Genomic DNA, 24,146 nt, shown 5'->3' with positions numbered 1-24,146 from the left:
AAAGATTCTGCAACAAGAATATGCATTTCTTGGTTTACAAAAAAGTGATTTACGTTTTTGAAATAAATGTTTTAAATTATAGTATTTTTAAAAGCAGTTTTATCAATAAATAAGGCTTCATAAAATGTATTTATAGGTATTTATAGCGGACATAATGTAACTAACCTGATGAAGGCCTGCAAAGATAATTGTTTTTGGATAATGAAGAATATTCTTTTCTTTTTAAATTGATCTTATGATTACCACAGTCTGTAAATAGTAACAAAGTCTAATAAATGAGGAGGGAAAGAGGGAAAACACAAGAGCACAGCATAATGAATTGGTCTATAACTGTCTAGAAGAGAACAAATTGCAGCTAGCAGTTTTTCAGAGTACATCTACAGCCACACATATAATGAATCATAACTCTCTGCACCCCAGTAAGGTTTCTGATCTGAAGCACACAAGGAAAGCTTCAAGTCGTACTGTCTCCCTTAAGGGAAATAAATGGTGAATTCGAAAATCAATGAGGAACAAATCCCAATCTCACTGTGACACGCAGCTTATAGTTATGAGCAGACTCCCATCAACAGAATACACAGGTAGACAGAAAATTTGCATAGACAAGCAAAGTACCTTTGTGCCTATGTGATCAGATTCTGAAGCCAGGAACCAGAGGAGCTGGGTCCTTTTCGTGAACACATACCTCTACTAGCAATGAAATGTCTTTTTACTTTGCTTACTCATTCCTTTAATAGTGGATAAAGGGGGAGTTTCCTGCTGTGCCTCTGTTCAGGCCCTGCCAATACTGTCAACCACTTGCGGACATGACAAAAGACTAGAGAAAATACTGGAGAGAGATACCTTAGTTTTAAAGCTACTTTAGCTTATTCTCATACTTAGGAAGCCCCAGATGAGTCTGCTTTTTCCAGTATTAGCTATGCCAACTATCACAGTTAAAACTACGTGCTGCTAACAAAAGTGACTATCTTTTCTCTTTCTTTTTTAGTAGAGGGTGGGGGGAGGGGCAGAGTGAGAGTGGGAGAGAGAATCTTAAGCAGGTTCCAAGCACAGTGCCCAGGGTGGAGCCAGATGCAGGCTTGACCTCACAACCCTAAAATCACGACCTGAGCAAAAATCAAGTGTTGGACACTTAACCGACTGAGCCACGCAGGCGTCCCCATAACTGACTATCCTAAAAGGAAAGAAAGCAAGCACATACTCTTTGGTAGGCTGATAAATCCAAAACATATAGGAAATCAGCTTTTACATTTTTCCTTGCCTGAACAAGCTAGTACCTGAGCCAGTTCTGCTGCTTGAAATGTTTAAACATTGCTATAATTGTTCCTTAGAACTTCATTTAGGATCTGAACAACCTGCCACTTCCCTTAAATAACAACCTGTCACAGTGACAAATGCGGAGGTGGCTGGTCCGCAATGCAAAAGTAGTCTGTTTCAGCAGACTGCTCCATGTACCAGCAACAGTCAGGTTCATTAAAATGAAGGAATAAAATTTGCTCCTACTGAGACACAGTGCTTTGGTTATTTGAGGGAAGAGGTTTTATTTTATACTTAAGAATAGTCAAATGGGGCTTAGAAGTATTAAATAGATTAAAGATTTCCTTTACCATCTTTGTTCCAAATTCTCTTATTCTGCTAGCTGGTAGGATTGGGGCATTTTATTATCTAGTAGAATGTGTGACCTTTCATCTCACAGGACTCTCCCCTACAAACTGATTTCGAGAACATGTGGATGTACTTCTTCACTTTTCTTTGGTGAATAGTCGTCTTGTTTTTTTAGTGAAGGAAAGAAGGAAAATGAAAAGAACCATAGTAGCAAGGACAAGGTCAGACTATTCACTGACATGACAATCTCCAGTTTTTATTATTTGTAATTCCAAGCTAGGCATGCCATCTATAGATGAAATGGTAACAAATACATTTCTGCTTTCTCCTAGATTGGCATTCATCAAATTGCTCCTGGACATGGGGAAGGAGGTACAGTCACAATGAACTTTGCTTTGGAGCCTGAAAACTAGAGGGTTACAACTGACTGTGTGAAGGAAAAGCAATTCCCTGGAGGAAAAAGATCTGGGAGGCAGACTGGTTCTGGGCCTGGTTAGATGCCACCTTGTTGTTGGGAGTCAGGAGGCCCAGCCAGTTTCTATGCTGAGGACACAAGATGGCCTAGATCCAATTCTAAATGCCTGTTATCTTGGTTTTGTTAATGGTCCCTTCCCCATTCTCCACTAGGGCAAATTCATTTCTTCTGTCACATATACTTAAGGTGTTGACGTTAAGAAAGAATTGAATCAAATTTTGGGAGGGGAAATAGAATTGAATGTGTATTTGTCAACTCCTCATTTCAGGAAAGATTCTAAGTCCTCTCATTTACAGTAACAATGTTAACATGAATTCTTTATAGTTCTTTTAAAAATGTTACCATGATTCAAGAATCAGTAAATGGCCTGTGAACAAATGTAAAAGTCAAGCTCCCCATAGATCTTTAAGACTGCAGGAAGAGTCCTGGATTTGGGCCAAATTATTGCTTCTCTGCACAAGGGATGCGCTTGCAAGGCCAGCATAATAGAGAGTCTCCGATAAAACGGCAGGGTAGCGTTCGCTGATACAACATATGACCCATTGTAAGACTTGCTGTATTAAACCTGAGGGACGCTGAAACAGCTGCCTCCAAACATAAGTGGAAATTGAACTTAATACTCTAATCACCATAAATTGTAGTGATAATTTGTGTAAAACCATAAGTATATGCTATGACTAAATGAGTCATTTACAGAATACCCTTTCAGTTATTAACTTGGCATAAATACTAATCCCTGAAGATTAAGTTGAACACTAATCACTTTGAACATTCAAGGACCTTTTGTAATCCCAAGTTTCTTATTTACATATGATAATTTCCCTGGTGGTAGCTGAGCAGGGCTGATCATTACTATGTAAGCAATAATGAATGACAAGGCAAGCTGGAACAAGGGATGGGGTTTTCCTCTCTTCTCCCAATCCCTCCCCCCCTTCCTTCATTCCCAATTTGAGCTTAATTAAAACTCCTCAGAACTTGGCTCTGATAACTAGAGGGCCAAACCAGCCCTGAAATGCTGACGCCTCCTGCACTTCTGCCTGCTGGGTCAGCTCTTTAAGGGCCTTGACTGTATAGCACATCCATGGCGGCCTGACCACGGGCTGGGGGGCAGGAACTTCAGAGCAAAGAAGCAGAAGGCACCTCAGCAAGTAAATTAACAAATTGTCTTACTACTTTCATGCATTTTAAAGATACATTTTAATTTTTCAAGGTGATACGTACATTTAGTTTTAAAATCCAATGCACCTTCTAGCAAAACGAGCAAGTTATGTCCCACCTCTGGCTCTCAATCTGCTTCTGTTTGCCCTGTTAAAAACCATTTTCAGGTGAGTAGATCTGAAGATCGAATTGGCTTTATTCAGTAATTCATGAATTGAGCAACATCACCTCTAGCAAGGAGAAAGGAGCTCTGAGGAGCTGTACAAAATGGAAGGCTTTTTTTTTTTTTTGAAAGATTTTTATTTATTTATTTGACAGACAGAGATCACAAGTAGGCAGAGAGACAGGCAGAGAGAGGAGGAAGCAGGCTCCCCGATGAGCAGAGAGCCCAATGTGGGGCTCGATCCCAGGACCCTGGGATCATGACCTGAGCTGAAGGCAGAGGCTTTAACCCACTGAGCCACCCAGGCGCCCCCAAAATGGAAGGCTTTTATAGCCAGAATGGGGTATGGGCAAGGAAGTCATAAAAAAAAAAAAAAGGATTATTTCAGGCAAGGTCACTTTCCTATGGGGGGAAGGAGGGGTCTATAATGTAGATTAACTCAGGGAATTTCACCTAGAGTGTATAATGCTAAGTGAAATTAAATTACAGAAAGACAATCACATGATTTCACAAACATGTGGAATTTGAAAAATGAAACAAATGAATAAAGAAAAAAAAGAGACAACATAAAAGACTTTTAGGGGTGCCTGGGTGGCTCAGTGGGTTAAAGCCTCTGCCTTCAGCTCAGGTCATGATCCCAGGGTCCTGGGATCGAGCCCCACATAGGGCTCTCTGCTCAGCGGGGAGCCTGCTTCCTCCTCTCTCTCTCTGTCTGCCTCTCTGCCTACTTGTGATCTCTCTCTGTTGAAAAAATAAATAAAATATTAAAAAAAAAAAGACTTTTAAACACAGAGAATAAGCTGGTGGTTGCCAGAAGGGGAGATGTGTGAAAGAATGAGAGAAATAGATAAAGGGGATTAGGAGTACACTTATCTTGATGAGCGCTGAGAAATACACAGAGCTGTTCAATCACGGTACACCTGAAACTAATATATAACACTGTGTATTAATGTAACAGTGTAACATTACACTGTATGTTAATTACACTTGAATAAAGACTACTAAAAAATAATTTCATAGGAAAGAACAAAAAGGTTTTTCTTTGACAAATATGATTAAGAAAATGAAAAATGCAAGCCACAGACTGGGAGAAACCATTCACAGCACAAGTATCAGATGTAAAACTGCAACAAGAGTATATATAAATCTCACAACTCAATATTACAAGAAATAACCCATTAAAAAATGGACAAAGGATTTAACAGACACTATACAAAATAAATTATATGAAAGCCCAATAAGCATATGCCAATATACTGAAAATCACTAGCTGTCAAGGAAATATTCAAATTGAAACTGCTGTAAGTTACCACTACACACCCATTAGGATGGCTAAAATGAAAAAAACTGAGCACACCAAATGTTGACAAGGATGTGGAGCAACTGTAATTCTGATACTTCTCTAGTACTGCTGCTGGGAATGTAGAATCACATAGCTACTCTGGAGAAGTTTGGCAGTTTCTTAATAAGTTAAATATATACCTACCATAAAACTCAGCTGTTCCACTTCCAAGTATTTACCCCAAAGAAATGAAAACACCTGTCTATGTGAAGACTTGTACACAAATGTTCACAGAAGCTTTATTTGTTAAGAGTCAAAAACTGGAAACCGCAAATATCCATCAGTAGTCAAGTTCATCGACAAACTGTGCTGCAACTATACAATGGGATCCTGCTGAAAAATAATAGAGGGTCAAACTACTCATATACGCACCAAGCAACGTAGGTGAATATCAAAATCATTATGCTGAGTGAAAAACCAGCCAAAAGAGATTATATGCTATAGGTTAAATTCTAGAAAATGCCAAATAATTACAGTTACAGAAAGCAGATTAATGGTTGTCTGGGAAAGGGGGTGGGATGCATTATCAAGGGGTACAAGGACACTTTTGGAATTGGGGAGAGTCAGCATCCCGACTGTGGTGGTTTCACAGAAGTATACGTCTTGCAACACTTACCAAATTTACACCCAAGTATGTGCAGTTTGTATGAAAATTACACATTAACTGTTGAGCATCTGTTTCCTAAGAACTTTAGAATCACTTGGTCCAGTTCAAAACAAACCTACTCCCAACCCCACTGGGTTTCTGGCTGAAATTACAGTAAACAAATAACCTATAATACATATAGGTACGTAAAAATTTTTATGATATTGTTTTCTCATTTAGGAAAATGTTAAGTTCATATCTTGTTTTATACTATTTATTAAGGTTATAGTGTTCATCAGCCCTATATCCTGTTAAATGTTTTCTTTGGTATTTTATAGTATTATTGACATTTTCAGTTGGAGTAAAAGAAAATCTCCAGTAACAATCTGATTGTTATTATTTATAGAAAAAACTAATTTTTAAAAAAGATTTTATTTATTTATTTGACAGAGATCACAAGTAGGCAGAGAGGCAGGCAGAGAGAGAGAGAGAGAGAGAGAGGAGGAAGCAGGCTCCCTGCTAAGCAGAGAGCCCGATGTGGGGCTCGATCCCAGGACTCTGGGATCATGACCTGAGCCGAAGGCAGAGGCTTTAACCCACTGAGCCACCCAGGTGCCCCAGAAAAAAACTAATTTTGACACGTATTAGATATAGTCACTCCAGCAAATTCTCTAACTTTTAGAACTTAAGTAATCTTGTGGGCTTTCTATATAATTTTACATTCTGCAAGTAAAGATAATCTTGTTTCTTCATTTCAGTGTTTATATTTATTATTCTGTTTTGGGGTCTTTTTATCAGCTAGAACTTTAAAAAAATGTTGAATGACAGTGCACCTGTGCTTTGTTTCAGATTTTAATTAAAATGTTTCAGATTTAGTGAAAATGATTATCATTTAACTATTCAATATGCTGTTGGTTTAGATCTGTGATCTTTATCAAGTTTGGGAAATTCCATTTTAGTTCTTTTATTTGTAAATTTTCCCAACTGTCCTTTAGGCATCTACTGATAGAACTGTACATTTTATTTATGTATATAATGAATTACACTGATAAGATTTTTTTAAAAGTGTTGCATTTTTGTTATAAACACTACTTCATGTGTCAATCTTTCAATATTTTCAAGCACTCAATTTGGACAGATATATATTATCAAGTGTAGAACTCTATCACACTGTCAGCCTTAAAAGTTATTTTACCAGCAAAATGGATTTGGAAGTAGCAGAGGAATTGCAGTTCAGAACAGGTAAGCTATGGGAAACCATAACCAAGTCAGATCAAAGGACAGGAACAGTACATTATATAGAGAAAAGGAATTAGTTGGGAGGAACTCTTTTGAACCAAAGTCTATTGGGGGAAAGTAAGAGTTGAGGGTGGTGACAGTTTCTCATTGGCTGAATTGTGGTATTTTCTTATTGGTTGGTCTAGTTGCTGGGCTTGGAGAAATTTTTTCTTCCTTCTGCTGGAGTAGTCAAGGAGGTTTCTTTCTATTGCGAGTATAAGGTATGTCTCTTCCTGTTGGGGTCTGCATTGGTGATGAGCACGAAAACTCCCCCTTCTGGCCTCCTGACTCCATTCTATTTTATTTTTTTAAGATTTGTTTTTAAGTAATCTCTACACCCAACATGGGGCTTGAACTCACAATCCTGATAGTGAGAGTTACATACTGCACTGACTGAGACTGCCAAGTGTCCCTTCCATTTTAAAAGAGGTTTCCTTTATTCAGTTTCACAATACTTTTTAATGGACATAAAATATTACCTGGTGTAGATCTACTATAACTTACTTAACACGGATTAATGGCTATTTAGACTGCTTTTTAAAACCTTAATGCTGGGCTGCCTGGGTGGTTCAGTTGATTGAGCATCTGACTCTTGGTTTTAGCTCTGGTCATGATCTTGGGGTCCTGGGATTGGGCTCTGCACTCAGCTGGGAGTCTGCTTGTCCCTCTCCCTCTGCTCCTCCCCTTGCTCTCTTGCAAAAAATACTTAAAAACAAAAACAACTCAGTGCTGTGAGAAACAATTATCTAACAGTATAACTCTAAAATGATTTCATTTTTTTTGAAAGATTTTATCTATTTGACAGTGAGAGAGAGCACAAATAGGCAGAATGGCAGGTGAGAAAGAAGCAGGCTCCCTGCTGAGCAGAGAGCCCAATGCAGGGCTCAATCCCAGGATGCTAGGGATCATGAGCTGAGCTGAAGGCAGATGCTTAACCGACAGCCACCCAGGCACCCATCACCTTTACTTTCTATACTTCCTCCATAGAGATGGGAGTGGTAGAAAAGACAAAGTTTGTATATTTAAAACTTCTTGAATTTCTGATGTTCAGGTGTCACTCCTTGTACAGAAAGGAAGTTTTCTCCCCCAGGCTCTACTTTCCTAAAGCGCTTTTGAGTTGCCCTTCTATAGTTTTTGAAGTTCTACCTCTGCATCTTTCCTAATCTTATCCTTACCTCCATGTTTCTGTGTTCCATGAATCTCAGCGATATGGCAGATTTTATCTTTCACTGACTCATTCATGATTCTGACTCTAATTACAATGTGTGGGTGTTTCCCCCCATACCAAGCCATTCGACACCAGCTGGGTGTCCTACAATTCAACTCAATTCTGACACTGTCTACTCAGATACAGAATGAGATTCCACAGGTTAAGGGTTCAGTCCTACAAGACTACCTTCTGTCCCCATTTCTAGCACCAATTCCAAGTCCAGTTTGTCATCTGTGCTTCTGACCTGACTGCCTGTGTAAGTCAGAGGTCCCAACAATATCTTCCTTGGAATGGATTAACTTCCTGGAGTGGCTCACAGAACTTGGGAGAAACATTTTACTTACTAAATCACCAGTTTGTTTTAAAAGAATACAACCCAGGAATAGCTGGATGGAAGAGATGCACAGGGCAGGGTATTGGAAATGGTACAGTTTCCATGCCTTCCATGTGCCATCACTCTCCTCCAATCTTCATGTGTTTACCAACTCAGGAGCAATCTGAACCTTGTTCTTTTGGGGTTTTTATGGAGGCTCCATTACACAGGCATGACCAATTAAAATATTGGCCTTTGGTGACTGAATTCCATCTCCAGTCCTTCTTTTCTCCCTGAAGTTCAGCGGAGGGGAATGAAAGAAAGTTCCCACCTTCTAACCAGGTAGTTGGCCCCCCTGGCAACCAACTCCCATCCCCACCTAGGGGCTTTCCCAAAAATCATTTCATTAACAAAGTTAGACATCTTTATTGTTCTCACCATCTAAGAAATTCCAGCTGTGTGCCAGGAACAAGAAGGGAAAATATAGATTTCTTATTACACATCACAATCTCACACTCCTCTTAGCTTTCACAACACTAGATGGGTTAGAATCTAGTAAATTTACAATGGCAATACCCCTTCTATCTGCTCTATAGTGTGGGTAATCCTATAATCTGTCAGTGTAACAGAATCACTTCGGGAACTGGAAAAAAAAGTTTATTTCCCTGAATAAATAGCCTGTCATTGTGAAGCCAAATTTCAGAGGCTGGGGTCCCTAGAATGTCTATTAGTAAGAATAAGGAAACAATTTAGAGCCATTAAAATTCTGACCTTTTTTTTTTTTTTTAACTCCTCTTGTTGAGACTTAGTTTCATCCTCACCAAAATGCATGGAAGAACCTTTGGAATCCCCTCCCTTTGGGTCAACCCCTACCTACAAGGATCCAGGTTGGGGCCAGTAGTGGAAGGGAAGTTCCTACCCCTGTGGGACTCATGCAAGGACTCCAGTGGGTGAGTGGTGGAGACTACCTGTCCTCTAAATCTTTTTGATCCTTCATTTGTAACTGAATTCCTACCTTCTAGTTAGGCATATGGCTCTCCATTTATACAGACTTCTTCAGCCTCCCTGCAAGTAGGGTAAATTCACATGACAACATTCTGGCAAACAGATGGGAGCCTAAGTAACTGTACCTTCGCTGCTCTTGCCCTTTCTGCCTCCTCTTTGGCTAGGAGGCAGAGGAGCAAAACTATATTACTTTAGACTTTTGCTGTGAGAAAGAAAAAACTGCTCTCTTGTTTAAGCTATTATTTTGGGCAGCAGCCAAACTTATGTCCTTATGAATTACAGTACATGGAGCACAGAGACTGGAGAATTTTCTGATATGACTGCAAAAGACAGTAAAAATGGAAGAAATACTCAGCTTAGGCCAAGGAACTTATACCACTTCACCTGTCCTATACGTAAAATGTGGAATCATGAATGCGGAGACAGAATTATGTAGTCGGACATGAGTTTTAGTATGAATTTTTAAGTAAGACTACTGTCCAGCAATGTACTAATATATACTAGCCCAAATGTACTGAAATATTGCTTGTAAGCATATAAATTATCAATTTCATATGTAGCTTAGAGAATAAAGACATGTTTCCAATCCTCAAAGAAACAGTATCTGTTAAAAGGTTCTCATGGAAGACACAAAAGAAACAAGAGTGGTATCGATTTTTTGCCAAGTAATACGCTCACATTTTAGATGGATACTAGGTAGTATCTTTGTAGGAAACAGATTAAAAGTCAACAAGGCATGTGAAATAATACTACCGTTTTTTCTTCAGCCATAAAAAGTTATACCGGTTTTCAGGTTTCTTCAGTCTCTAATTTGAATTTAGTAAATTTATCAATGTTTAATGTAGTTTCTCCCATAATAATTAAAGAAGAGGTGTCCACCAGAAGAAACAAAAAACAAGTCTGAGAAGGAACTGCATTTTGTATATTACTTTTGTTTTTCAGAAGATAAATAATCCAGCATTTGTTCAGTGATTTCTGGTGTATTCAAAGCAATTATCCTGATGCCATATGGCATCTACAAGAGATCAATGACCACTAAATTACAGGATAAAAAAATGCATTTCGTTACTTGGAAATATAAAAGCACCATAGAGGTGCCTGGGTGGCTCAGATTGTTAAAAGCGTCTGCCTTGGGCTTAGATCAGGATCCCAGGGTCCTGGGACTGAGCCCTACAGTGGGTTCCCTGCTCAGTGTGGAGTCTGCTTCTCTTTCTCCCTCTGCCCCTCCTCGCCTTCCCCTCCTCATGCACTTTCTCTCTCAAATAATAAAACCTTTAAAAAAGCACCACAAGACTCAGATAAAGTTAAATAAGCATTTGATTCTCAAAAAGACCTCACTGAAAAAACTGACATGAAGGGCAGTTCATTTCACAAACTGTTTTGGTGGGACCTCATAGCAGTAGGGATGAGAAACTGAGAGCGGTTACTAATTACTGATGGAAAACGAACACAGGCCCTGGCAGTAACCAATACATGAGCTACCAGTGGAATCTTTTTTATTTCTATAGCAGACAGGACCACCAACAGCATCCGTAGAAGATACCCATATCAAATACTATATACAGAAGACTGTTTTGTTATTTAAAATAGAGTTTCCCAGGTTTCTGAGTAGCAAAACAGCAGTATGGAAGAAGTAACTTTTAAGAAGTTACACTGATCTACTGTATTTGCTGAAAACTATCATGAACCTACTAATCGGCTGCTACTGTCCACATCTGTGTTGCATTTCTAACACCTAAATGCAGAGAGAAACAGGCTGACTTAAACAAACAACCCAAGGGATTTTGTAAGCAAAGTATTAGGGTTCTGAAAATGTAAAAATAAAGTGATCTGAAATGTTTCAGAACACAACACAATCAAGCTGGCTACAATGGACGCATCGAAAGTCTCTTCAAACCTGTGTTTTCTCTTGAAGACTGATAGTGAAAAGTTCTCAAGTATCACTAAGAATGGTTTAATTAAAATTTCCTGTGAAAGGCATTAAAACAACTATTCAAGAGGGGAAAAAAAGCTTAAAAAGTAAAGAGTACATATTGAGTGATTTTATTGTTTACAACCATAGAAAATGCAAACAAATTTTTAGTGTTAGAAAGCACTGTGCCTGAGGCCTGAAGTAAAGGGAAGGAAGGACTGTAAAGGGGGATGGAAGGCCGTGGGGAAGGGGGATGGAAATGTTCATTATGTATTTTGTTTGTTGGATGGTTTCCTGAGTGTATGAGCATGTCAAAACTCAGTAAACTGCATTACACATCATTATATGGATGCAGTTTCTTATATAAAAATTATATCCCAATTAAAAAAAAGAACAAAAAAGTAAAAACAGAAATACAAAAACAAACCAAAAATGAAAAAGCCTGAAGCCTTTCCTGAGAGTGGAGAACAAGTCTTTCTAGACCAAGCCTCACAATATCATTTCTATTTCCATTTTTAGCATGTCATTCAGCTGAGGGGAGTGGAAGAGTGAAGGCACCCCACTCATTGAATAAATGAATGTGAAAGCTGAAGCATTCAGCACGTTTTAAATTACAGTATGGCAGAATGGTTTGGAGCAGACTTGGTTTTAAAAGACACGTGTGGGTCTCAGTGTTGGCTTTGTTGTGATCTATAGAGTGGTCACAAAGCCTCTGTGCCTTCAAGTGACCTCCTATCTTCCCCCCATCATTTGCATTTCTCATGCTCTTCTTCGCATCATGGGATGATGGTGGCCACAGCGTCCCCTTGCATGAGATTCTGCCTAAAACAGATGATGGGGGAAAAGGAGACTCAGGCACAAGTCTTAACCTTTAGCAGCCTTATTTTCCATCTGGGAAATGAGAATATGATCTAACTACCATGTGACTAAAGAGAACATGTAACTGGGCATTAGCCACAGGAACTTCACTTATAACAGGTGCTCAATAAATATTTGTTAAAGTAATGAGTGAATGATGAATGAGCTGATTTACTAAAATGAAGGTCGAGTTTGTAAAAGTTTATGTGTGCATTATGTGATGGCTGAGAGACTAGGAAGTTGATAAAGGAATGGAATACTTAATGTAAGGTGGATAACCTAGAGGAAATCAGTTTTCTAATGAGAAGAATCACTCAGTAACGTATATGCCATATTGTACTTTATATAAATCATGATTTAATGAAATTGTGAAGAGTACCATTTAACAAAAAAATGTGAATTGTTATAGATGGATATGTTAACCGGCCAGTGACTTACCCTCTCAAAAATCATGATTACGTTACAATTGTGTTGAGCATTTTAAGAGTACTCACTTTTCAGTTTTTATTTAATTTCATGTAAGGTAAAACACTCCTATAGCAGAAGACCTCACAGCTCATTTGCTGATATAAATCATTAACCATTTTTATAAACAAGTTTAGAATAACAATCTGAATTTTATTACAAACAAAAATAAATCTAAAAAGCTTCCTTCAAGTATACAGTATACACAAGGATTTCTGCATTACACTGTTTCACATAAAATGTTCTGAATGATAGAAGTAGAACTTCCTACCATTTGAAGAGAGAAGTTCACTGCTGAAAGCCACACACTTACAGAAAGAAAAGAGCATCACAGGCAAGGCCTGTGATCTCTGGCTACAAGAAGGAGCTGAAACTAGGAACACGGAAGAAACTTGGGAGAAAAAAACCACATTAAGTACTCTAAAATGGTTCAGCAAAAAGTCAAACAATTGTAAACAACTTTTAAGCAAATCTCTTCAATATGCGGTGCTGCTCTAAAGTAAATTAATGTTAAATGATTTTCATTTGACTCAGTTATTTTTAATGCTGAGGAGTGTCTCTCTCTAGACTTTGTTTTCTTTCCCTTGAGGAAAAAAATGAAATGTAATTAGGGATTGTTTGTGAATTTTTTACATGAGGGCCTTTAAGCCACTTGCTTGTCTGTTCACTATTTCTACCCAAAAATGAGGGTTAGAATAAAAAGTAAAATTTTTTTATAAGTAAAACATTGGCTCCTTGTTAAAATCGGTTTGAAGGTTTGATGGTGAGGATGCTGGATAAAACCGGCTGTAGATTTTAATTATCCCTGCTGCCCTTTTCTTTTCTCCCATCAAGGTTAATCAGGACTTAAAAGGTATGAGCTTTGCAACACAACTACTTTAAAACCAAGTAGGCCAGGGGCGCCTGGGTGGCTCAGTGGGTTAAAGCCTCTGCCTTTGGCTCAGGTCATGATCCCAGCGTTCTGGGATCGAGCCCTGCATCAGGCTCTCTGCTCTGCTCTGCGGGGAGCCTGCTTCCTCCTCTCTCTCTCTGCTTGCCTCTCTGCCTGCTTGTGATCTCTGTCAAATAAATAAAATCTTTAAAAAAAAACAAACAAACCAAGTAGGCTGAAGTACACTCAATGTCTAGGAGAATTACAGTGTGAGAATGAAGGAACTTACTGTAAACAAACAAGCAAGGGTTCAATAGCCTTTTTTTTTGCATTTGGCACCATGACTTAACACTACTGTTTTCTTCCATTTTCCTATTTGAAATTTTTATAAAGTGATTACATGTAATAATAATAAAATTTCCCTTTAGGTATGTAATATATAGCAAAAACACATTAATGACTAGAAATAAAATCTGAAATCTATAATGCTAAATCCTAATGGAAAGGTCAAGCATTAGCATCCACACTTGAATATCTCACGCTCTGAGATAATCAGAAAAGTCTCTGAACACTGACTAGGTCCCTTTTGGTGGAGTGACACATACATATCACAAGCAGCAATGCTATGAATGGGTTATACTTTTCCTTATTCTATAGTTCTTTTCTATGTCAATTTTATTTTACTATTGATGTGTTGAGACAATATACTTTTAGTTAGGTAATCAAATTGTTTGGGAATGACAGCCCTTTCTTTTATTTAAATTAAGTAATGGTAGACATTTATTTACTGGAAACTTTCTGATAACAGATTTTGAGGAAGCTAAAAATGACACAGTTTAGTACAAACTGTCTTTTACCTTTATTGCTTGTATACACAGGAATACATTATAAAACTCAGAAGGAGGAGAAAAAAATGACAGAAGAAAAAGTTACCTGCTTTAGCATTTTTAAGAATAGTTTTGATAACTTCTTAGATCAACTTGCTTATCTGAAACAGAGCAAAACTACAATACAATCATGATGTAATTCTAATAATCACAGCAATTATGCTTTCATTTTAAATTTTCTCTTCATAAAACATTAATGCTATAAAAATGAGGTTGATGACATCCTTGTTTAAAAGACACCTTGTACTGGTATCAAAATGTGATTTATTTTAATACCAACTGAAAAAATAGAGCTTATATAGTCTATTATTTCAATGAATTTATTACCTTTATTTTCAAAGTTGGTAGCAAAGTTATTGTTAACAATATAAATTTTCTCTTTATAAGTGTTGAAATTCCCTTAAAAGTGTTGAAAGGCAGCAGGCATTCTAGGATGGGCTTGCAAGGAAAATTAATTACTCCAATGCTGATAAATAGTATACTTCATGAATTTATATTTATTTCTTTAATTTCCTTACTAACTTCTCCTGATTTGCCAGGTTTTTTACTCTTTTGGTATCATAAAAGAAATCTAAGCCCAAGCCTTTTAGCTGGAGCAATTATTTCCATTTTCAATTATTTCTCTTTAGTTTTTCAAATATAAACTAAAACAATTCAATAATCATTATAGGAAGGAATGATCATTTAAGCTGGATCGTGTTCATTTACCTTTTAATTTCATTTAAGAGATATTACTATTAGAGTGATAAAATCTTTACAGTTTCAACACACATACACTCAATCACAAAATTAAAATCTTTATATCTTAAAAAAAAGGTTCCATTTTGTTCAATGTATCTTAGTCAGATTTTAGTCCAATGAAATATGTTTTCGTTAAATACAGCAACCACCACTTACCTTTAAATATTTTATGGATGGAACTAAGTTCAGTACTGATTGAAGGATGCTGGCATCAGAGCCCTCACTTGCAACTATCCCTAAATGTTCTGCATTTCTATAATGTACCACCGATTATTCTAGATTTATAATACCCTGTCTTTAACTTGGCATATACCATCTTTTGGAAAAAAAAATTGTTTTTTGAGATGAGATACAAGAACAAAATCATTCTTGAGGTTCCACCTCGAAAAAAAGACGATGTTTGCACATAGCAGCTAGTTTGATACCCCCTGTTTTTGTTAGGCTAGCTTCACACAATGAGCATGCATATACAGCCATGGTTCACTGCATCTGTTTTGAAGTTGAGAACTGCTGCTTATTCAAGTCACAGATGCCCCCATGTTATGCAAGGAGACAGTTGAACTGCATGTCCACCATAAGAAAAAGAAAATAAATGATGAAACAAAATGCAGCAAATACAGGCAGTTGGCATTCAGAACACGCCCCAAAGCTAATACTCATGAATTGTCATTATAAGGGCTTTTCTTTTCCTAAAAAAAAAAAAAGTCTTTCTTTGCATATTTTAAAATTTAAAGGTCCCAGAGAATCATGAAGTGCCTTGTCGTTTTTGCTGCTGACTTCTGATGACCTCTAGTTGTTTTTTGCATTGCTGGTAGTAAGTAGAAAGGCTTTTGTTTTCATCTAAAAGCTTTTTATGTTCCTGTACCAGACGAGATGTATTTTGCTGGTCCTTTTCATCCTGGTCCAGTTCTGCAACCAGTTCTTGCCTGAAAACAAATACCACACAATAAAATATTGTATGTGATAGAAATATTCATACTAATAACTGATGAGCTCAACTTTTTAGGACTTTTATTCTGGGTTGATCATTATGCATCTTAGGTATACTTATTAAATACACTTGTGACCAAGAATAAAAACTATTACCCACTAGTCTGTGTACCCATAGAAACACCATAATCCTTTTGTAAGTAACTGTACTTAGACAAGTAGTGAATGCAGATAAAATGGTATAGCACAACTTTTAAATACTAGTTTCCTGACCACAGGAAAATAACACGTTTTATCATTCACATTCCACTTTTACTCTCATGAACTTTTATTCATGCTTTGAAGTTACAGTCTTATTTAACTACAGTACTAAGTGGGGGCTCATATAACATGTGCAAGCTAATTAAAATAGATGCTACCAACTTAGAATCTATTTCCTATTTTAAAAGTGAGACAATACAAAGTACCACTTTCAAATGAGTTAACTCACTTTTACGAACATTTTCAGGAAAGACCATTAGACACTTTTATAGCCTGATAAAACTTTGGGAGATGTTTAATATTAACTCCTAAAGTGAAGTTCCTGGATATAACTGAATAATTAATGAAAAGCCTTTAGATGATTTTCTTATAATATTTCTCATTTAAAGTATTTAAAATTGATTAAAACTGTCACAATTTTCACACTCCCTTAATCCATCATTTATTTTTTCTAGAACACAACTAATTCCTCTTTCAAATGAACAAAGTATAGATTAAATATGTGAAAGAAAGAGGTTTTTTTTTTTAACATGAAGTGTCAACAATTCTACAATTAGCAGACTCTAATATTTATTTACTGTATATCCTTTAAGGTATTGAGCTGAAATCATTTTAACAGTAGGAGCTTGTTTTTTGTTTTTTGTTTTTTTTTTTTGGGAAGTACAAACAAAACTTTCCACAAATTACTTCAGGAAGCAAGAAATTTTCATTTATTTAGTTTAAAATTAACAGAGGGAATCCTATTACCATGTATACATATAGTTGCCTTGATTTTGTCCTATAGCACTTCATTTCAGTTACCACAATAATTAAGCTTCAGAGGTATAAAATTTCATGAGGATCATGCTTAAGAAAACTGAAGTTTTTGTTTTGTTTTTTAGAATTTCAAATAAAGGACCATGAAAACTGGTTTTCTTAAAAAAGGGAGGAGGAAGGCAGCCTCTTTATAACTCTTAGAAAAACACATGTAAGTATAAAACTCCCCAGGAAAACACTCACACGTATAAAATAAAGTAATTCTACTCTCTTAAACATATACGTAGAAAGAATATATCTACAAAATATTTATTTATTTATTATATTTTTTTTTGTTAACATATAACATATTATTTTCCCCAGGGGTACAGGTCTGTGAATCATTGGGCTTACACATTTCATAGCACTCACCACACACAGCTGAGTATTAGTAAATCAAATTATTTTATCTATGTCTAATGAAATAATAAATCTTTATAACTATAAATCTAAACAGCTTTTAGCTTTAAAATTCTTAAGACATAAAACATGTTTATATAACACCAGTTTATTTTCCTTAATTTTAATATAGTATACGTAGTCAAAAGGGATGAATTTTGCATTAAAAAAATAGCCAAAAGTTGCTTTAAACTTAAAGATGAACACATGTAAAAACCTTCAAGTCAGAAATATAGTTGACCCTGGAACAACATGGGTCTGAACTACATGGATCCACTTACACATGGATTTTTATACAGTACTGTAAATCTATTTTCTTTTCCCTATGATTTCCTTAATAAAACTTTTTCTCTAGCTTACTTTATTCCAGGAATAAAGTACATAATACATATAACATATAAAATTTGTCTTAATTGACTGTTTATGTTATTGGTAAGGATTCTAGTCAACAGTAGGCCAATAGCATTTTTGAGAAGTCAAAATTTACATGTGGATTTTTGGATGAGCAGGGGTTTAGCACCCCAACCCTCAAGCTGTTCAAGGGTCAACTCTATGCTTAACGATTAGTTCTAAAAATTACAAAGTTTTCATGTTTTCCAACAATATTTCACCTTAACGTATTTTAAACTCGAAATACTAATGTGTTTTATTCATAAAAGATAACTTACTTTCTCTGTAATAACAATGCGATTTCTGTTTGAACTTTCATATATTCTTGTGCCATTTTACAATGCTGTTCAAACACTGCCATAGATTCTTTGGAGTTTGGGCACGGTGCTAGAGGCTAAAAATAAATCAGGACTCTTAAAACATAATTCAATCAAATTTCAATATCAAGCTGAGAGTTAAGATAGTAACTATGATATGTTTTTATAGCACTAAAACAGTTGTCTTTTAAAAATAAGTGTTAAACCATGGTCTAGAAAATTTCAGTGTCCTTTTGACAGAGTTAACTCAGAATATAAATTCACACTCGCTGTTTTAACACTTTTGTTGTTACAGAGAATCATGACCAGAGTATCACTGGCCTCTGGTTTTACATTTCAGGTTGTCAAACTGTATTATACCAAAAGAAGCTTCTAGCTCTCATACTCATGAGGAGACAGTTAAGTGTATTACTTAAATTCTCAGTCACTATGAATATGACAGTGTACCATGAAATCTATTAAGCAGAAATGAGCTTATGTAAATTTTTATACTACAGCACTAAAATTAAAGAGCAAAAATGCTATTTTTGATATTCTTAGCATTCTTTTTTTTTTTTTGAGAAAGTGAGAGAATCTCAAGCAGGCTCCACACCCAGTGGAGAGCCAGACATGCGGCTCTGCTTCATAACCCTGAGAACAGGACCTGAGCCAAAATCAAGAGTTGGATGCTTGCAGCGCCTGGGTGGCTTAGTCATTAAGCACCTGCCTTCAGCTCAGGTAATGATCCCAGGGTCCTGGGATCAAGCCCCACACCAGGCTCTCTGCTCGGTGGGAAGCCTGCTTCTCCCTCTCCCACTCCCCCTGCTTGTGTTCCCTTTCTCACTGTGTCTCTCTTGTCAAATAAATAAATAAAATCTTAAAAAAAAAAGAGAAAAAAAAAGGAGTTGGGTGCTTAACCAACTGAGAAATCCAGGTGACCCCCCCCCCCACATTCTTGGTATTCTTAAACAAATATATGGAAATATTTAAAGACAACTGTTAAGAACCTATGACTACCAATTTTAGATCTGATTAACTTAACTGGACAAATCATTTTAACTTGATTTTAGAAAGTTTAAGGAGGCCATCTAAAAGCATAAATAAATGAACATATGATGCCAGATATAAACAAAACTGTCTACTTTCTAGACAGACTATGTCTAAACTTTTTCTAAGGAAAAAGTAAACATTCACTGAGAAAGTACTCTTTTACCTGTAGTTGGTGATCCAGTGTAAGATAAGCCATTGGGATAGAGTTATCTGATCCATTGGTATCTGGAATTCAAGTATGTGTTTTATTTTCTATGATGAATAATTATAAGCAAAACACAAGAGAGCATGCATGAATATTAGCATTTTTTCCTAAAGTAAATAATACATTAAAGTTATTGTTATTTATAATGAAGAGAGTCTACTTCTGAATTCTAAAGGTAAAAACGGAACATCCAATCACCAGATAATCAGAATGCAACCATACTCTAGCATAATTTAAGTTGGTTATAAATTGTGTAACGTTACAGGTCATAAGCCCTTTTTCAATTAAAAACAAAAACATCTACCCTTGAGACTAATACTACATTATATGTTAAACAACTTGAATTTAAATAAAATCCTGAAAGAAAATAAAAACAAAAACAGTGGTATGGGACCTTTATACTTTAAATTCAGTCTTCATTGACTCTACCTAGTCTAACCTCGTATCTCTTTCCTTGACCATGCTGTTTACTATAATGCGTGTCAATTCCCTAAATATTAGCATTCTTTAATGGAAAAAAGTGGGGGGGGAGACACATTCTCTTCCAGTGGAATATCTTAAATTTATATATATTCTAATGTGAACCCCTTCCCACCTCTCCTAATGAGAATCGCTGCAGAAAATGGAAGATGTTTTTGAGGGGAGTACATTGAACACAGGTGTAATGAATAGCAGGGAAACTGTAGCTCGATGTCAAGGGCGGAACAGTTAAATGGGTTAAATCAAACAACCTGTGGATTTTATCAAAGCATTTGAACAGACAACTTTTATTTGTATTTCAAAAGGGGTAAACTGTCATAACAACTTGCATGAGTCACATGGGATTAACGTTTATGCCTCCAGTAGCAGGCAGGGCAACTGTGAAGTAATATGGACTTTTTTATTTCAGAAGTAGCTGCTTTCCCACTGTTAGGAAAGAGTAAATGAGTTAAATAAGTGAATTGTTCAAGGGCATCTGGGTGGCTCAGTTGGTTAAGCGTCTGCATTAAGCTCAGGTCATGACCCCAAGGTCCTGGAATTGAGCCCCATGTCGGGCTCTCTGCTCGGCGGAGAGCCTTGCTTCTCACTCTCCCTCCCATTCTACCTGTTTGTGGTCTGTCAAATAAATATATAAATAATCTTAAAAAAAAAAGTGAACTGTTCAGCCCTTTTCCTAACAAGTGACTCCTTGAAAGAGTGGTGCAGATAAATATAAGTTCGGGCTGACAGCAAGGCACGGCATGCAATGCAATAAAAATCTAGGACAGTCTGATGGTTCGGTAACTTCAATAATTTATTACTGACTGATATTCGAGTTTTCTTTTTCTTTTTTTTTTTTTAAAGATTTTATTTATTTATTTGACAGAGAGAGAGATCACAAGTAGGCAGAGAGACAGGCAGGGAGAGAGGAGGAAGCAGGCTGTCCGCGGAGCAGAGAGCCGGATGCGGGGCTTGATCCCAGGACCCTGGGATCATGACCTGAGCGGAAGGCAGAGGCTTAACCTGCTGAGCCACCCAGGTGCCCCTAGTTTTCTTTTTCAAAGCCATTGTGAATGTGCTTGCAAGTAACTCCAAAAGCTAAGCTAAATCAAACGATATAAGAAAATGCATGTAAGAAATACCATGCAATGCTAACATATAGTAAGCTGTCAACACATGGTGGTGATGGTTACTATTACTGTTGTTATTATTGACACTAAATGGAGAATTAGGAAGGAGGGGCAGTTTTACATACTTAAGTTTGTATTTCAGATTGAAAAAGTAATGTTTAAAAAAAGTAATGTTTATTAAATACTGGAGTGCAATAAAGAGTGGAGTGTAGTGCCTCGTACAGTCTTACCTACCCTAAAATCATATACTAATGTAAGTATTCTTCTGGAATGGCTAAACAAAAACTACATTTAACTTACTATCTCTCTAACTCTTTCCCTACCCACAACAACAGTTTCAAACTATGCGCCCATGGAACACTACTTTCTGCAAAAGTACAACTGATTAAAAATTATTTCCCCCTGGGCTTTAGAGGAAGAATTAAGTATCTTGAACTCGTTCAACATTTCTATTCTTATTACTTTCTTAAATCTTTCATACTTGATATATCTTATCAAATAAGCACCCTGTCATCTGATATTTACTTTTTAAAAAATTTTTATTTTTTTAAAGATTTTACTTATTTGAGAGAGAGAGAGAAAGCACGAGAGTGCGCACAAGCAGCGGGATGGGGGGCAGGAAAGGGAGAAGGTGGTCAGTGCTGGGCTCCATCCCAGGATCCTGGAATCATGACCTGAGCTGAAGGCAGATGCTTAACTGAAAGAGCCACACAGGCGCCCCTCTGATACATATTTTAAAATTAAGTGTATCAGCGTTTCAGAGTATTCAGGGAATAGAAAAAAAAAATTCAAGGATTGCTCTATTACCTTTTAAAACACTGAGCTTTGCACTGCAAATTTAGTAGTTTTTTAAATTACATAAAGCATGATGAGGTTTTTATTTTTTTTTTTTTTATTTTTTTTTTTTTTTGCCTGAAAGAAACATGTATGGATGTATTTCCTTGGGAAAACAGAACAAACAACGACAACAAAGCAAAAAAATGGCCCATCTTCGGAGTGGCTGGACTTGCTTCACCAGAGATCACAAAATGGAACTCAGCCAAAATACAGCTTCTTCAGTCTTGTTGTAGAGCACGATGTCCGGCTTCCAGATCTTCTGCGCAGGGACGCGCATGAACTCTGCGCCGTCGTAGTCGGAGGGGTTCCACTTCAGCTTGTAGTCGTTCCAGATTTGCTTGAGCCACAGGTTGGTCTCCATGATCTGGTTGACTTCGTCCACCTTCACCAGCTGCGACATGGACACCTCAAACTGGATGATGACTGGGTCGGACACATTGGCCACCGGCCGGATGATCTCGTTGTAATCCTCGAACAGCCGCTCAAACAGATGGTGCTCGGCCTCGGAGGCCACGGCCACTGGCGGCAGCCCCAACAGGAGCAGCAGCAGCGGCCGGAGCCCCGCGACCCCGGCTCGACGCGGGCGGACGCCCATGCTCGCGGGGAGCGCGGCCGAGGCGCAGGCGGAGTCCGCGCAGAGCCGGACGCCCGGGCGCGGGGCGCGGAGCCGGACGCTTGAGGTTTTTATTTTTAATGTGTCAGTATCATGACTCTAATAAGATTGTAAGCAGTGGGCCATGTTTTATACTTCTAATCTTTGCAAATAAGAAAAACTCTTCGGTGGGTTTTTCCCTCTCTGTGGCTCCCTCTACTGTGTCTAGCTATCTTTCTAACTGCTCTTGGGTATGTATGTCTTTCTTCGTCCTCTGTATATTATAAATATCAATCCAAGAGCACTCATTATGTGCTATGATTATTAAATTGATATGCTTCTTATTTTTCTCTGAAAATGGATAGAAATTCCTCCTCTTTTAAAATAAAACTACCTAATTAATTAGGTTACTTAAACTTATGTATGCACTTCTAAATTTTTCCTGAATCAGGGAGACTTCAAAGAAAAAGGCTTTACCAATATCTCCTCCCTGTAATTTATTGTATTAGCTTGATTATCAGTACTTTTCTTAGAAACAATGCAAAGCTGAACATCATTAAATATAAGCTTAAACCAGTTTCAACTTCTAAAATTATATTCAAAATTATCTAAAATTATAACCACATACTTGCTGTATTTCAAAGGAAAGACAAAATTCAGTTGAATTTTGGACCTAGGTATGATTTCTAGCTATTGGTATTTTAGGTCCCAGCAAGGAAAAAAAAATGAGATTGGGTTTGAAAGGCTGGAGAACACATGAAGTAGCAAAAAAAAAAAAACCAGAAGTGAGAGGGACATAAGAGAATTTTTATTTTACTTCCACAAATTCATAATCCCATTGACTGGCATGGCTAGATTAGTCTAGGCTGAAGTCAGGAGGCCCTGAGTAGAGCACTAGGTCTCAGCAAATGCTGTAATGTCAGGGCAAGTACTCCCTCAACAGAGGGTTGAAGAACCAGAAAACAGCTAACCTCACCTGAATGTTAATGATCAAATCTGTCAAGAGCATTTCCCTACCTACCTCTGAGAGAAAGCACATTGTGACAAATTCTGCATGTGTGCTGAGTAGTGAATGTTCTGGACAATCCGGGGTTGGGCTTGCTAGGGGTGAAACTCAGAGGAGTTTTTTGCCACCACTAAATTTAAACTTACTAAAACTAGACAGTACACCCCTGGCTAAACTTAGTTGTATCTTACATGAAAGAGAGAAAGCTACTCAGTTAATTTTTTTTAATTAATTATGAACTTGACTAAGCCATGCCAAATATCTATAAATACTTACAAGGAGTGTTTTAGTTTGTAAAGGGAGAAAGCTGACTTTTTAATTTCAATTTAATTGACACTATTAATAACACAGTTGATCGTAAATAAAATCACAAATGGTTTAATTTTCCAAGGCTTAAGAGACCATCTTTCCCTCTCTGACATAGTAACATATAAATAATAAATTTTTATAGAACCATACTGCTGAGTATTTATCAGGGAATTCTCTTAATGCTAAGGAAAGTTAATTCCACTGTGGCACATAACTTCCTCCTTGCCCATAATAAAACTATTCCATCATTAGATTTTAATACTAGTATTTTGACCAGTTAGTCATTCATGTTAGGGAGTTCTAGTATTATTATAACTATTTTAAAAATATTTTATTTATTTATTTGACAGAGAGAGAGAGAGAGATCACAGGTAAGCAGGCAGAGAGAGACGGGGAAGCAGGCTCCCTGCGGAGCAGAGAGCCCGATGTAGGGCTCAATCCCAGGACCCTGAGATCCTGACCTAAGCCAAAGGCAGAGGCTTAACCCACTGAGCCACCCAGGTGCCACTAGGGAGTTTTAATTTAACAGGCTTTTTAAGGTCTAATTAACAGAAATTTATGTAACATTAATGGTCAGAAATTTTTTTTCTCACTGAAGTACATGGTATCTCGTGCCTT

At 37.1% G+C, this 24,146-nt stretch overlaps 1 protein-coding gene across 2 annotated transcripts in view; it reads right to left on the bottom strand.

Moving 5' to 3' along the window:
- Positions 1–13,619: 13,619 nt before the first annotated feature.
- The window catches only part of MAP3K7 (mitogen-activated protein kinase kinase kinase 7), a 73,115-nt gene continuing 62,588 nt past the window's right edge, over positions 13,620–24,146 (bottom strand). The window contains exons 14-16 of one of the 2 annotated variants that reach the window (XM_080805523.1): positions 19,154–19,215; positions 17,923–18,038; positions 13,620–15,795 (exon numbers count right to left, since the gene is read on the bottom strand). In XM_080805523.1, the coding sequence (XP_080661649.1) occupies positions 15,615–15,795; positions 17,923–18,038; positions 19,154–19,215 (359 nt within the window). In that variant the 3' untranslated portion in view covers positions 13,620–15,614. The remainder of the gene's footprint in view (positions 15,796–17,922; positions 18,039–19,153; positions 19,216–24,146) is intronic. The other variant, XM_080805522.1, reaches the window with a different exon arrangement.

The sequence above is a fragment of the Martes martes genome (assembly GCF_963455335.1).
Source record: "Martes martes genome assembly, chromosome: 6".
NCBI lineage: Eukaryota > Metazoa > Chordata > Mammalia > Carnivora > Mustelidae > Martes > Martes martes.
The sequence above is the reverse complement of the archived record's forward strand: the minus strand, read 5'-3'. Positions and strand labels throughout refer to the sequence as shown.